At 38.7% G+C, this 13667-nt stretch overlaps 1 protein-coding gene across 6 annotated transcripts in view; it reads left to right on the top strand.

Moving 5' to 3' along the window:
- Nucleotides 1-13667, top strand: part of LOC127353543 (alpha-1,3-mannosyl-glycoprotein 4-beta-N-acetylglucosaminyltransferase C-like) — a 48609-nt gene that overhangs the window by 1774 nt on the left and 33168 nt on the right. For 2 of the 6 annotated variants that reach the window (XM_051382834.1, XM_051382832.1), the window contains exons 1-2: nt 7264-7601; nt 11330-11419. Coding sequence is in view for 3 of the 6 variants with exons in the window: in XM_051382829.1 (XP_051238789.1) it covers nt 1615-1676; nt 11330-11415 (148 nt within the window). In the remaining 3 variants the exon portion in view is untranslated. Of the gene's footprint in view, nt 1-1570; nt 1677-7263; nt 7602-11327; nt 11420-13667 lie in introns of those variants that run through there. The other 4 variants (XM_051382829.1, XM_051382831.1, XM_051382830.1 and 1 more) reach the window with 4 other exon arrangements.

The raw sequence follows: 13667 nt of genomic DNA, 5'->3' as shown, positions 1-13667 counted from the left end.
CCTTTAATTCTTTTTTTGTTTCCATTGTCAACAACTTATATCAAACAAAATCAGACAATCAGTAAACATCAGATAAAACAAACACAAGTACAGGTTAAAAAAGGTTTATAGAATTACCACTGTGACAAAAATCTCATTTATGTATATCTATTAGATGTTCATGTTTGATATAAATATGTAACATAATGTTAGCATACTGACAGTTCTACATAGTGCGAGAGTCCCATGCTAGAGAGAGTGTTAATGACACCATCTTGTCTGTTGCATGCACTTTGTAGGTGAAAAGGAGGATCCTCTGAGGCTTTTGTAAGATGACAAGAACCTCCTCAACATGAAATGGGCTCTTCCTTTTCTAGTTGATTAAACTGATTTTATGCAAAAGAGATTATGGTTGAGATAATACATTTATCACAGTGATCTTAGAAGGCAGTACAAGATGTGCATTTCTCTCTCCTTGCATGCTTCTCCTGGTGCTGCTGCAGCCTTTAAGTTAATCTGACGGCATTCATTTCAGACCTGTACCGTGTTAGAAGTGATACGGAAATGTTACAGGTCCAACCTTGTAGGTTTGCCTAAATATTGCTCATGTTCACCTACAGCCTAAAATGTGTCTGGATCTTTACTTCCAACAGTGTTTCTGGGTTGCCTTTATTTTACCAGCAGCCAAGATGTCAATGCAGCCTTCTCGCTAATGTTGAAAAGAGGAAGCAAGCGGTGAGGTTGCCAGCATGTAAAATAACATCATTGTGTGTTTTGGATGCCAAAGCATTTCTTGAATCCAAAAGATAACTCATATTCATATTCTCATTCTTTCCTTTATCCATTCAGTCAGTCAATTGGCTCCTTCATCTCCATGACATTGTGACCTTGTTCACTTTTGTGCCCGTCTTTTAGATTCCGGTTTTACATTCTCAGCGTGTGATATTAAAGCTCAAATCTCCTCCATTCAGAAGCAGCCATTTGCTGCCACTCATATTTCCCCTGAGTGACATAATCCATCATAGTAAACACATGCTGTATTTGGTTTAGTATTTTCATAATCAGCACCGCATTTTACTCCCTGTCACTCACCTGTCCCCCACACATAGAACCAGAAGTCTCCTCCAGGATATAAGGCCTCAAAAACAGGTCATCTTAGAAACTCTGTTGTCACGTCCTTGTTGTTTTATTTAAGCTGTCTTTGTTAGCTAGAACAGCTCCAATTATGACAAATGACTAAATATGTAATAAAACTTAGTATAATGTGAATCAGTTTGGGGAAAAGCAAACCCAGACACAGTAAATTACTGACATTAATGCATTTTAACCGGCCAACTTCCCCCAGCTGTTGCTCCAGACAGATCCATATTTGGTGTTTTTTCGGAGGCCATACACTCCTTTGTCTGAATTCCAATTCTGCACCCAAAAAACAAACCAAACACCCTACACAAAAAACACCAACTCTATTGTCACAACAATAAATAATTGAGACAGATGAATAATTACGACAAGGAGAATCAATTCCAATTCAAAGTTTCTGACAGTCTAATGGATGGAGTTCAAAGTTCGACTGTTGTGGTGATGTAAAGTGCTGCCGGCCGCCGGAGATGAAGGAAAATTCTCAATGCTACCGCTATGATCCACTACATTCCTTCTGTGATTGGAAATCTGATGATGTATGGAGGAGATGAGGGAAGGTATTGACTTTTTTTACCTCGCACAATCATTGCTCTCATTGCATACCTCAAGGTCCTGTATTAATCATTCATTGCATCTGGAATAATGCTATTTTCAGAGGTGGAAGCCGTACTTGGATCCTTTACTTAACCAACACCAAACTGTGAAAATGCTCAAGTCAAGCTCTGCATTTAAAATCCTAGTCAAATGAAATAACATAAGTTTGCTAAATGTACTTAAAATATGACAAATGAAAGTACTCATTCTGCAAAAAACTGGCCTGTGTAACAGATATTTTACTTTATATTACATTAGCAGATATGTTGATGACACAAGGTGTAAGCAGCACATCTGTGGTCTGTATTTAGTTTTTGGAACATTCTTTAATCTTTGCATTTATATGAAGTAATGTAGAGTTTTAACAGTTATTTAAATACAACAATCTGAGATAGGTAAATCACAAATATCTCTTTGGTGGAGCTGCTAACAACTCATACACATCGGAAACTTGACAAGCCCCAACCTGACATTGTTTTTTTTTTTTGGTAGGGGTCCAAGCCAAAAATGTTTAGGAATCACTGGTTTAATCATTTACTGGCTGTTTTTATATGTGAAAGAAAGAGAGCAGACTGGGACCAAAGTGCGTCGGGAAAAAAGGTTTAAAATCTCCAAAATATACACAGTGATGACATGAATCAGACGAAAACATTACAACAAGATTAGACTTTGTCACTCGTGTGTTTGTAACTGTGGCTGTTACTCATTCTCTATCTGGCTGCGAGGTTTGCCATGCACCAAGTTGTCATAGTTCTTACTTTGTTTGGCAGCTAAATATGATAAGATCTTCTCTTTAATGCGTTCCAGATGGAGGAAATAGTAATTTGCATCCGTTATCAGCGAGACTGTGTCAAACTGCTCGAGAAAATTCAATCTCTTTCTCTTTCCTCACCCTCCTCCCCTGCTCGTGTATTTGTGATAGTCTAAAGTGTCATCTGTCGGCCTCAGACGCTGTCAGAGCAACTTGAACTTTTAAAACAGTTAATTAAGACTTGTTCTGACACATTCAGAGTTGATTTCTCAGGCAGGAAATCCATATTCATATTTCGGAGAGAAGAAGGTCATGCAACGCAATGCCGAGAGACCAGTCACCCGTGGATGTCTTTGAGCAGGACTTTGCATCGCCTCATCAATTTTTAATTGATTTATTCATCTATTCATGAATTAGCTTAGCTTGTCTCCAAAGCACACATGAATATCTAAAGTACACACCAGGCCCCTGATGTGTAATTTCATTCCCCTTGTTGTATCAATAGTCAGCCTACTGTCACTCATCATCATGGCTGCTAATGGTTCCAGGTTGTTTGCCACTCAGAGAGGCTGACGAGGAACTTTTGCCCTTAATGAAGTCGCTCCAGAGTGAAGATTGTTGAAATAAGAGTTCCCAAGACAAAATACCAAAAAGAAAAAAAAAAAAAAGGCTTTAATCAGGCGAGTGGAGAATATTGAGGCATTGATGGGTCTGCTGGGCACTGAAGCCTGTTTTCTGTTTGAGTGGACTGAACATTGACAGTTGCTTTAGGCTCCTGATATAATCACCATGTTGACTCCATAGTGCATGTTAGTTCTTGGTACCAAGCAGCTGTACCAAAATAACAGAAATGATTAACTCCTTAACTTACCTTAACTTGAACATGTTGCATTGCAAAGTTACCCTTTAAGTTTCTTGTCATTGAAGTCCACATAAGCTGACTGTGGTGGGAGTGGGAGCTCCCAGTGAACAGCACGGTCAGACCGGGACTGAATTCAGCATGCAATGCTGACGAAGGACAGTTTAACGACAGTGACTAAAGTACCAAGGTGTTTTTATTGCTGGGTCCGGCTCCTGGCACCCCAGGGCTAAATCAGTGAAGGTTAGCTGCACAAGCTAACTAGCTAACAGCGTCAAACATTACTGTTGGTGTTGGTGGCAGTTAGCTACTTTTAGCTACAAGTCCATCTGTGTTCACTGAGAGGCTGCAGTTGCACGCTAACAGAAGGTACCGCAGAAGGTAGAAGAAATTGGGTTTTTGTCGTTTTATGGGCATATATTGTTAAACAGGGGTACAATATGGCAGGGGATTCATCTTAAAGGGTTAAAAATGCCTTTTTTAATTTCATTTGGATTGTTGAATGTACCAGTGTTAGCCAGCTAGCTAATTTTCAACTGCAAGATGACAAGATGTTCTAATTCAGTATAATAACCGTTCAGTATATGTGGCCATACAAATCAATATGAAGCAACAGAACCTTCCTGTTTACTCTGTATGTGGAAATGACAATAAACAACCTTGAACCTTGCATGCACGGAAGCATTAAGCAGATAAAATGTAAACAACCAATAATATTAATCTTAATAAAATGTCAATAAAAATAGTTAGTACACTAAACACGTATGCCATGCAACACAAAGTCATAAGACACAACCGTAGAAATATAATAATACCACATTGTCAATAAAATACTGGTAAATTCACCTAAATATATGTAGCCATGCAGAGCAGACCATCTGGCGACAGATGTTAGCAGAATTATAATAATGAAAATAGATGGCAGATAGATTTTCTGTATTAGGAGCCATTAGTGTAATAGCACTTTAACATTTAACATTTTTATTTCACTCCAGAAACATACAGGAGCATTAAGGCTTGTGTGATGCCATTTTTAAATTTTCACATTTTTAACTGCTTAGAAAAATAAAAATGTGTCTGGCATTATCTCTTTAATCATTCTGACTAGTATCATATCACAGTTAAAAACTATCATGTGTTAAAGGGCCATAAAGCCGTTTTGCACATTTTAGCATTTTAGCCCATTAACTACAAATTGCATTCACTTTACATTACTGCTGACATTTTTCCATACATACCTTTGTTCATTGATTTTATTACTGCCAGGCAGACACAGGTTTCAGCTCATTTCACAACAGTATGAAAATCAACTAACAGTGACCTAAATGTTCTTTAGAGACATAATCCATCTCGCTGAACATTTATTAGCTGTATTGTTTGTCAAAGCTACACATTATTGCAAGGTAATTGTGTTGTGGTTGCAAGGAGGGATGTTCTGTAAAACGCTTTTAGATTGCTCTGACACCTGAGTTGACAACTGCTAAACAGCTTTATCTTTGATGTAAGATACAGCCAAATTTACACCTTGCTTTTCCCAGCATCTACATGCTCTTAGTATTTATCCTCTAGGTTAGATTTTTCTAACACTTAAGACCATGAATGCAATGCGTTGCTGCAGGTGATTCAAATAGTAGATCGCTGTGCGTCCTTGAATGAATCACCAAGGACAGTTTTCAAATTGGTCCAAGCTAGCAACAAAAAAAAGAATTAACCAAAATTGACTGACTGTTCAGAACTCAAAGTTGAATCTTTATGAAATGTTTATTATTGTTTGTGTCTTTCTGTAGTTTTTCTCAGTACTGGAAATTAGTAGAAACTAGGGGCTGCTTGGAAATAGCAAACAAATGTATGTACGAAATAAACATGGTACCACCAATATCTTTCTTCAATTCAAAGAGACCTTCATGTATCTTCAAAAGACCTCATGTATCATTGGAGCTAGCTATGCTTTTAGGAAGATGAAAACTAATTAAAATATTAATATAAAAAAATAGCTGCCTCAGTCAAGTCAAGTGAAAAATAATTGTACAATATTTTATTACAACATCTACAAAGGCATGTGTTACAGCACCAGCTTCCTCCGACACTGATGTTTGCTTCATACCTAATATCTGTCCTCCAGGTTTTATTTTCAGAAAAGAAATTTAAAAAATACAGGGATAAAAACCATCTGCTGACCATGAAATTCTGCATGTTGAACCTTCCAACCAGTGAACAAATGCATCTCAAGGCTGAAAAATAGATAATGTTATGGTAAAAATCCTTCATCTATCTCTGGATCTTTAACACTGTAGTTCCCAATAAGAGCAGGACAGATGTTCCAGCCTTCCTCTTTAATTTCCTGTTCATATGAAAGCTGCTGCACTTGAATTAGGCTAATGCTTACAGGAGTATTGTAACAGCGGGGATTCTGTGTTGGTGCGTTATGTTACACGGTGTGATCTGAATGATTTAGGACGCTTACATTTTTAAAACAGATGCAGCACATTTTCTGATACCAAAACACAACATCACTGAGAGCACTTTACGCCTTCAACACATCTGTGATTATGCCATTAATCTGTTTTTCATGCAGATTTAGGACAAATATTACACGAGGACATGGCAGCATGGAGAATATATGTAATCTACATTTGAAGGGGCTTGAAGGCTAATTATAATTGCAAATTGGCAACTTGACTCCTGGCCCCCTTTCAGCACAGACCCAGTTTGAATTGATCAGTAAAGGTTATATCCACTCAAAATTCACAGTCCTTAGATATTGTTTATTTGGATTTATGCATCTTACACAGTGTGATATTTTTACATCTTTACATGTGATAAATGTCTTCAATTAAAAATACATGTAGAGATAATAGACAAAAAATAGATTAATGGGGGGGGGCTGACAGTATGTATGTGTAGACAGGTAAAGGTCTCTACTTCTTTATAAATTTGGGCTTTTTGAGCGCTTGTGCATACGTTGTTTGCCCCATTTCATCTTTTTAATCCTTATGTTGTTTGACATATGAGGGAGGGTCAGGGCTGCCATTGATGAGATTTGTAACAAGCTATTCCCTCAAAGCCTTCTGAAAGTCCCTCTAGAAGAGCCACTCGTTCTCCTTTTAGAGTTCAAATTAGCATACGCTTGAATCTAACTAGTTAACATAACATTTCATCCAACCATGTTTAAAGCCAAAAACAATTACAGCTGTTCCTTATGGCCATCTCCTTCATAGAGACAGACATGATAACTGCACACACGCTTTTGGACAATCCCTCGTCAAAAGCATTTATGGAAATGGAATATAAAATTCATAGGTATGTTTTTATTAGTGTACAGTCACGGAGGAATTTACCCACTGCTTTCTTGCAGATCACAAATGGTGGAAGCATCACATTTCACAAATGATTTTCCCTTATTAAATGGTGATAAATGTGTGAGTGCTGCTGGGCTGATGCGTTGGTGGCAGATATGGCGTTGGTTTTGATTAGTGAAACTTGTCCAGATAATTGGTTAACAGGTAGCGTGTGTGACATGTTATCCCCCTTCAGTTGTCTGACAGCAGGAAGAGAAGCATATGAGAAAAACTAAATTGTGAGTTTCAGCTGTATGAAAACACAATAGAGGTGAGAAAGGAGGGCAGTCTTATGTAGATGTTTGCTGCAACAGTTTTGTTGTTTGTCAACTTAGATAGGAAGAGGAAAAACACATTTAGTCATTTTCCTATTATTTAGGGCTTTTAGGACAGAGCTCTTTATGAAAAGGACCTAAAAACGCTGTTTATTTTCCAATTTCTGCTCATAAACAGCGTCTTTAAATTTAGCTTAAGTGTGGACGTACTCCGAGTTGTGCAGCTGTGGTGTGATGCATTGCCTCTTTAAGGCAGACAATCCAAAGAGAGAGAGGGTGAGAGGGGTGGTGGGGATAGAGAGATGCAGAGAGAGAAGTGAGAGCCAATAAGAGGCAGTGGGTGCAGACACACTCTGTTTGTGACACCTTGTGGTGGAGAGTGAGGGGGTGGCAGAGATGGAGAGAGAGGGGGGCACCACTGGAAAGAGAGAGAGAGAGATCAAAGCAAAGAAAGAGGCAGAGGAGGAGAAACAAGGATGAGCGATAGCAGCACTGCAGCGAGAGCGAGCACCCTGCCTGCCTTTTCAACGCGTGTTTACTCCACTTTCCCTGAGAGCCGGTTATCCTCCCTCTGTGTGAGTCATGGAAGTGATTTAGTTGAGTGGAGCGGCGCGGAGCGTAAGCTGAAAGCCACAAATCTGTTTGTGTGTCTGCGCCGTGGGCAGGTAAGCTCGCTCTGCATCTCTGGTTGTAATCTTCACCGTTTTCTCCTTTTATCAGTTTTTTGCTTTTTGTCTTCTGTGAAAAGGAGCAAACAACTTCTGCAGACTTTGGGTGTTGTACAATTTTCCTCTCTTTCTCCTTTCCCCAACACAATACTATCCCCTCTAATAGACTCAAATCTCAACATTTCTCTGCTCAGTTAGTTTGTGCTCATGCAAGCTGTACAGTGGGGGTGTTAAAAGTGTAAAAGGCACGCTGCAGTTTCTTTCTGACTGTCTGAGCAGCATTTAGTGTCTCTGTATTGATAGGCAGGCTCAGTGGAACTGAGGGTTGGAAGAGGATGAGAGGGAGAGGAGTCAAATCTCTGCTTTAGGGACCAGGAGGGTAACAGCATCACCGATGATCATTCTGATCTATAACGAAAGCAAAGAAAGAAAAAAGATAATCCTGCACAAATAAGCCCTGGCTGCTTGTCAGATTTTTGACTGCATTTTTTGTTTAGTTTTTTCTGTTTTTTCGTAACACAGCTGACATAAAATGTGTGCATCCGGATTCTTTGTGTGACAGAAAAACCACATTGGTACAAGAGCTGCATCTTTCCCCGGGCATCCCATCACATCCACGCTGACTGAAGCATGCGGTCTGTGGTTTTTGGAGGTGTTGAAGGCAGGTGATCAGAGATTTGTGGTTCAGCCCTCCTGAATGACAGCTGAGCTCTATCACAGCTTTCATCATGACTCAAGCTGGTAAACTGCAGCTCAGCTTGTGACACAAATCCCCGTCCCCTCAGCAATGTGGGAATAACCTGCCTTCATCTCACTGTTGGATTAGAGTGATTTACTGTTGCTCCCTGTCTGCTGGGGTGTGTTTGTGTGGGGTTTGACCTATAATGGCGCCTAATGGCATCATATGTTATTTCCGAGAGGACGCTGTCAAAACGGGACGCTGTTGCCAGCCACATCTATTTGTAATATGGCAGTTGTTATGAATGTTAGCTCTCCACGTGACCCCCATCAAAACTACTACTGGTAGAGGTGCTGACAAGAATTAATGGACCTCTTAAAATTAGAAATTACATTTATTGCTGCTGGATTTACCCTCAGCGAGGATCTCCATCACTCTCTCTTTCTTTGTAAAGGACAACTCCACAGGATATTTTTATGTTTGTTGGCGGGCCCACAAAATTGTCCTCAACACAGGTTTGATTGAACGAACAAAATATTAGGGTCATCACCTTCGTATCCAACTTCAGTCCCATTCTCCACATCCTTGTTATCCTGTAGCTTTAAAATCTTTTCCATTGATTTGGCTTCTTCTCTTCACCTGCATCCCATCTATTGAAATTGGTATAGATATTTATTCGAGGAAACAATAGAGGAACATGGCTTTTACCTGAATCGACCTCTTTCATGTGCTTTGCGGGCATGAAAAGTGTCCCTGACATGTTTTTTGATTCAGTTTTACGGATGTTTTTCTCGCTCTGTGTGAGCTGCCTTGGACTTTTCAAAACCTTTACAACCTTCCTTTAAATTCAAGACATCATATTAAAGTTTCAGTATTGCAGTGGGGTGAAAAAGCTCAAGGATCAATAAACAGGCAGAAACAATGGGAAGGCGAAGCAATACAGCTTGTAAACAAATTTAACAACTTGTACTAAGGTAGGCAGCTTACAAATCAGTGTCATTTTGTTAATGTCAAAACTATTGAGCAAGCACAAAAGGAAATTAGAGAAATAAAGATCTCAGAGCGTGCTGAGAGAGTTTTTTTACGGCACGCTCACTCATTCTGTTTCTGCATTGCCAATTTCTTGCCTCAACAATACAATCACAATACTTTAGTGTACTGTTTAGCTATGATATGTAAAAGTTCCTGGGCCGGCCACCATGCTAAACGCGGCAGATCCAAAACCAAACACGGCCCAATTAACAGTTTTGTCACCCACCAGCCGGAGCATGCAGTGGTCCGATGCATCCAGACGCGTCCTCGCTGGATTCCGTGTTTCTGCACCGTTACACAGTTTTAACATTTGTTTTGTGCTTCGACTTCTGTCCCTATGTGGTTTCAGATCTTGTGCTTTGTTGCCCCTAACTTTAAGTGTTCTTGTCACCTAAACTTAACCACAGATGGCTCTCTGAACCTCGGCCTTTGCACACCAAGCATCCACCTCACTCAGCTCCCTGTGGCTTCTGTTCTGTTTGGGTTCTGTTCTGTAAAATGTTTGCACTTCTGTATTGAAAATAATCTTATTTGAGGAGACAGGGCAGCACATTGAGTACTGATCAAATGTTGTTAGCAAACCTCCGGACAAATCATGATTCAGGACTGAGTCATTCAATATCAACAAATTTACCTTCCATCTGGCAAAACCATTGTGTTCCTCCAAGTTAATACTCCGTCACTCAAAGATTCAAAGGTCAATTTTAATTTTGAAAAATAACCAAAAACAACCTCTTAACTCAAAAATATCAATCCACATTAAAACAATGGAGATGTTTTCTTATTTTCTTGGCCTTCAGTAGTCTGTCCCCTTTTCAGCTTTCGCTTCGACAAAATAAAGTGTGAAAAATGTGGAAGGTGGGTGGACTGCTTACTTTTAAACAAGCAAGGAAAGTCTACACTGCCATCTGCTCGCACCAGAATCTTTTTTTTTATAATCAAGGCTGCAGCCTTGCAAGAACCAGACTTTCTCTCTTACTCCTGCAATTTGGCATCTTGTACTAAGAGTGAACAGAACACACAGCATAACATGTTAGATGCAGCAAATCCAAGTTGAAACCCAAGTGTGGATTCGGTGCCATAAACAGATGCTGCATTTGACAAATTAGTCTGAAATTGGCCGCAGGTTGCTTGGTGTCGACACATCGTGAGCTACTTGTTATTTCCTCTTTTATTTTTAGATTTTCTCTAACTTTGTTGAAAATGAGAATTAGACACACTTTACAGAGTGGTCTTATTGAATTAGAAGAAAAAAAAACAGTTATACTTGTCACACATGTATGGTAATTTACACAGATTGTGTAAAAATTACATTTTCCTTGCTATTTTTGGGTGCTTTGGGTACTTACAGCTTCTTATGCTGCCTAATAAATATACATTTCTAAGCATAATCATATAGTGTTAATCATATAAAGTTTTGTCTTGTCAAAATGACATATTGTATTCATACTTTATTAAAAGGGCAATGATTGACAGCACCAAACAAATCAAATCAAAACTAATGTGATGATTAGAATTAGAGTAACATTTGAATTAGACAAAGAAAATATAAATGGATAACAAAATGGTGGAATTGAAATGCAAAATGGCATTTTGACTCAGTGTTTAGATGGGGGGTACAACTGGCCAGTATGTAAAATATACTATACTATTTACTATACCATTTCTAATCTTGAGTGCACATATAACACTGCATTGTTTTCAGATGGTGTGTATGTAGCTCAAATTGGGAATTAACAGGTCAACACTGTTTCAGAAATAGCTGATAATGAGCCAGTTTTTTTCCTTCTAAACACAGATGTAGTGTTTTGGAAAAGAGCACTTTCATTGGAGGATGCTCTGTTTGTGAGAGTCTGATGCTTAAATGTGACTGAACATGCAGTCCTCTGTATCAAACGGCCAGACAGTTCATTAGAGGGTGTGTGGGTGAAAATGCATTATAGTCTTTTGAGTTATAAAACAAAATGCGTCACCCTTTATTGTTTGTTTCTCTCTCTATCTGTGCCTTTTTCAGGCCTTCTCGTTGTATGATTAAGGATCCATGCCAGTCTACAGAAGAAACCCTCCCACAAACAACATACAGCCTGACCACATCAGCAGGCAGGTAAGAGTTTAAAACATGTTTGTTTTCCAGGATTATTTTAAAGGTGCTTCAGATTGTGAATCATTTCCTCACATTACTTTTAAATTAGATGATGGCACATTTTAACTGTTGCCACAAATGTGACACTTGTTACCAGAACAACAGTTGTGCTGCTTTTCAGTCTGTGTGTCATCATTTAATCCAAATGTGAGAGTTCTCAGTTTTAATTGTATGCAAAATGGATAAACTGTCTTTTTGTTGAAATGGAGATTTATGCATCAGTGTAATTGGGAAGAAAGAACAGCAGAGATTAATTTATTCATCAAATGATTGAAACATGATTTGGATCAAACTGAGGGGGTAAAAGGGGTAAACGCTTTTTAAAAACCCACTTTGCTAAGGAGGCTTACAGAGAGCTCTGTAGCTTAAGCAAGAGTATCTTGGAAAATAAGACAAATCACTTATATAAAGTTTAGAACATTAATTATGCAGAAGAACTCACTTTTTCTAAATGACAGCAACTTTAACAATTAAAACGTTTCCCATGGTTTGGTGCACTGATCTGCTGTGGAGAGACCCCAACGTATGTGTGCATTAAGAATTCAATCAAACAGCTGCTTCTGGCTCAGGACAGCATGTGTTCGTGCTCCAAACTGCCTTTCTTAGCAGGAAAAATCACTAATACGTTTTTAAACATCCCTGACTATTTTTACTTGCAAAAATGGAGACGTTTTAACATCAGTGAACTTGAATTGGTTTGGAGAAATGATGTTGCTGCTGAACTTTGTTAATTATGTCGTCATTTCATAAATTCAAACTCTGAATTGTGGGATCAATTTTATTTTAGTACTGAATGAAGAAGGGCTGCAACTACTTCTGCTTCACTTAACTTGTGAATAACTTAACTTATTAATAGTTAGTTATTATGTAAAATGTTACAAAATTGCAAAATGAAGTCCCTGGAGATAGGCGATGTCACTATAATGCTTGTGTTTCCTGTCCATCAGTTTAAAATGTGAAACTCCTCACATTTGAGAAGCCATAGTTTTAAGCTTTTGCTAGATAAATGACTTAAACAGTTAATTTTCTGTGATTAGACGGGTTAATCGATTAATCAGTTAAGCACTAAACTCAATCTTTTTAAAATGGGTTTCAGTATTAAACTCGAATGTGTCTTCCTGTTAATTGTAAATTTGTTTAGAAGGCCGTTTCAAACTCTGCCCAGAGTTTGAGTGAACTTTTATCTTGAAGCGCAAGATGAGAGTCAGAGAAGAGCAATGTATCTTCAGCAATACGTCTGTTGTCTCTGGTAGATTAGCTTTTTATTTTCTCTTGTGTTTCAAAGGCGTTTGATCTGCCTCCCTCTAACTTTTGACAACTTAGAGGAGGAAAGCCTACAGCAGTCCCACAAGGCTTAATTATCCCTCAGACTGATAACAACCTGGTAAGAAGGGAGGGCGAGAAGAGAGAACTAAGAGGAGACAGAGATGGTAGGATTAATGTAGATTGCCTGATATTACCTGGCCTCTGATCAAAAGACTGTGCTGGCAGGCGGAGTACATAATCCTCTTGGTTTCTCTTGTCGATGCCAAAAACCGCTGGTGCTGTGTAGCTCAATGGGCAGAGCAAGACATCACTGGCCGGCCTGTTCCCAGTGGGATCATGCATACTACTGTAAACACATATCTGAAGGCATGAATAACATTAAAGCTTTCATCAGATAGCACAGGTCAGGGTGCCAACCTCACAGGGTCTGAAGCAGGGCGCATTTCTGCAGCAATATTACATTTATATTTTCTAATATTGATTGATGTTTTTTTATATATATTTTTATGTTAGTCCATTCTTACATTTTGCTCAATTTTATTCATATTCTCTGTGGATTGTCAGAGACAGCCATACTGGACAAATTGTCTTCTTTTCTGTCCTGAAGTACAGCTGAGAATTCTCAGAATTTGTTTAAGAATATTTGCTCAATGACATTTTAACATTTTGGGTCAAAGGACAAGACAAGAGTGAAGGTTTAAAGAGAGAAATTCATGATATCTAGTCATAGATAGAAAAAAAAAACATTGCTCTGACATCACATGGTTTCCTTTGTAGACAAAATGAATTCTGGTTTTCTTCTTGGTCACAGGAAAACAGGAACAGCAAAAAGAAGTGTTTGAAGTTCCAGAGAGCTGATATATAAGCTGATACATATGCAGAGAGGAACAGACACATGGTCAGTCTTGACACCTAAAGCTTGTTATGGCGAGAATAATTGCTC

Source organism: Dicentrarchus labrax, unplaced genomic scaffold (genome assembly GCF_905237075.1).
Source record: "Dicentrarchus labrax unplaced genomic scaffold, dlabrax2021, whole genome shotgun sequence".
NCBI lineage: Eukaryota > Metazoa > Chordata > Actinopteri > Moronidae > Dicentrarchus > Dicentrarchus labrax.
The sequence above is the reverse complement of the archived record's forward strand: the minus strand, read 5'-3'. Positions and strand labels throughout refer to the sequence as shown.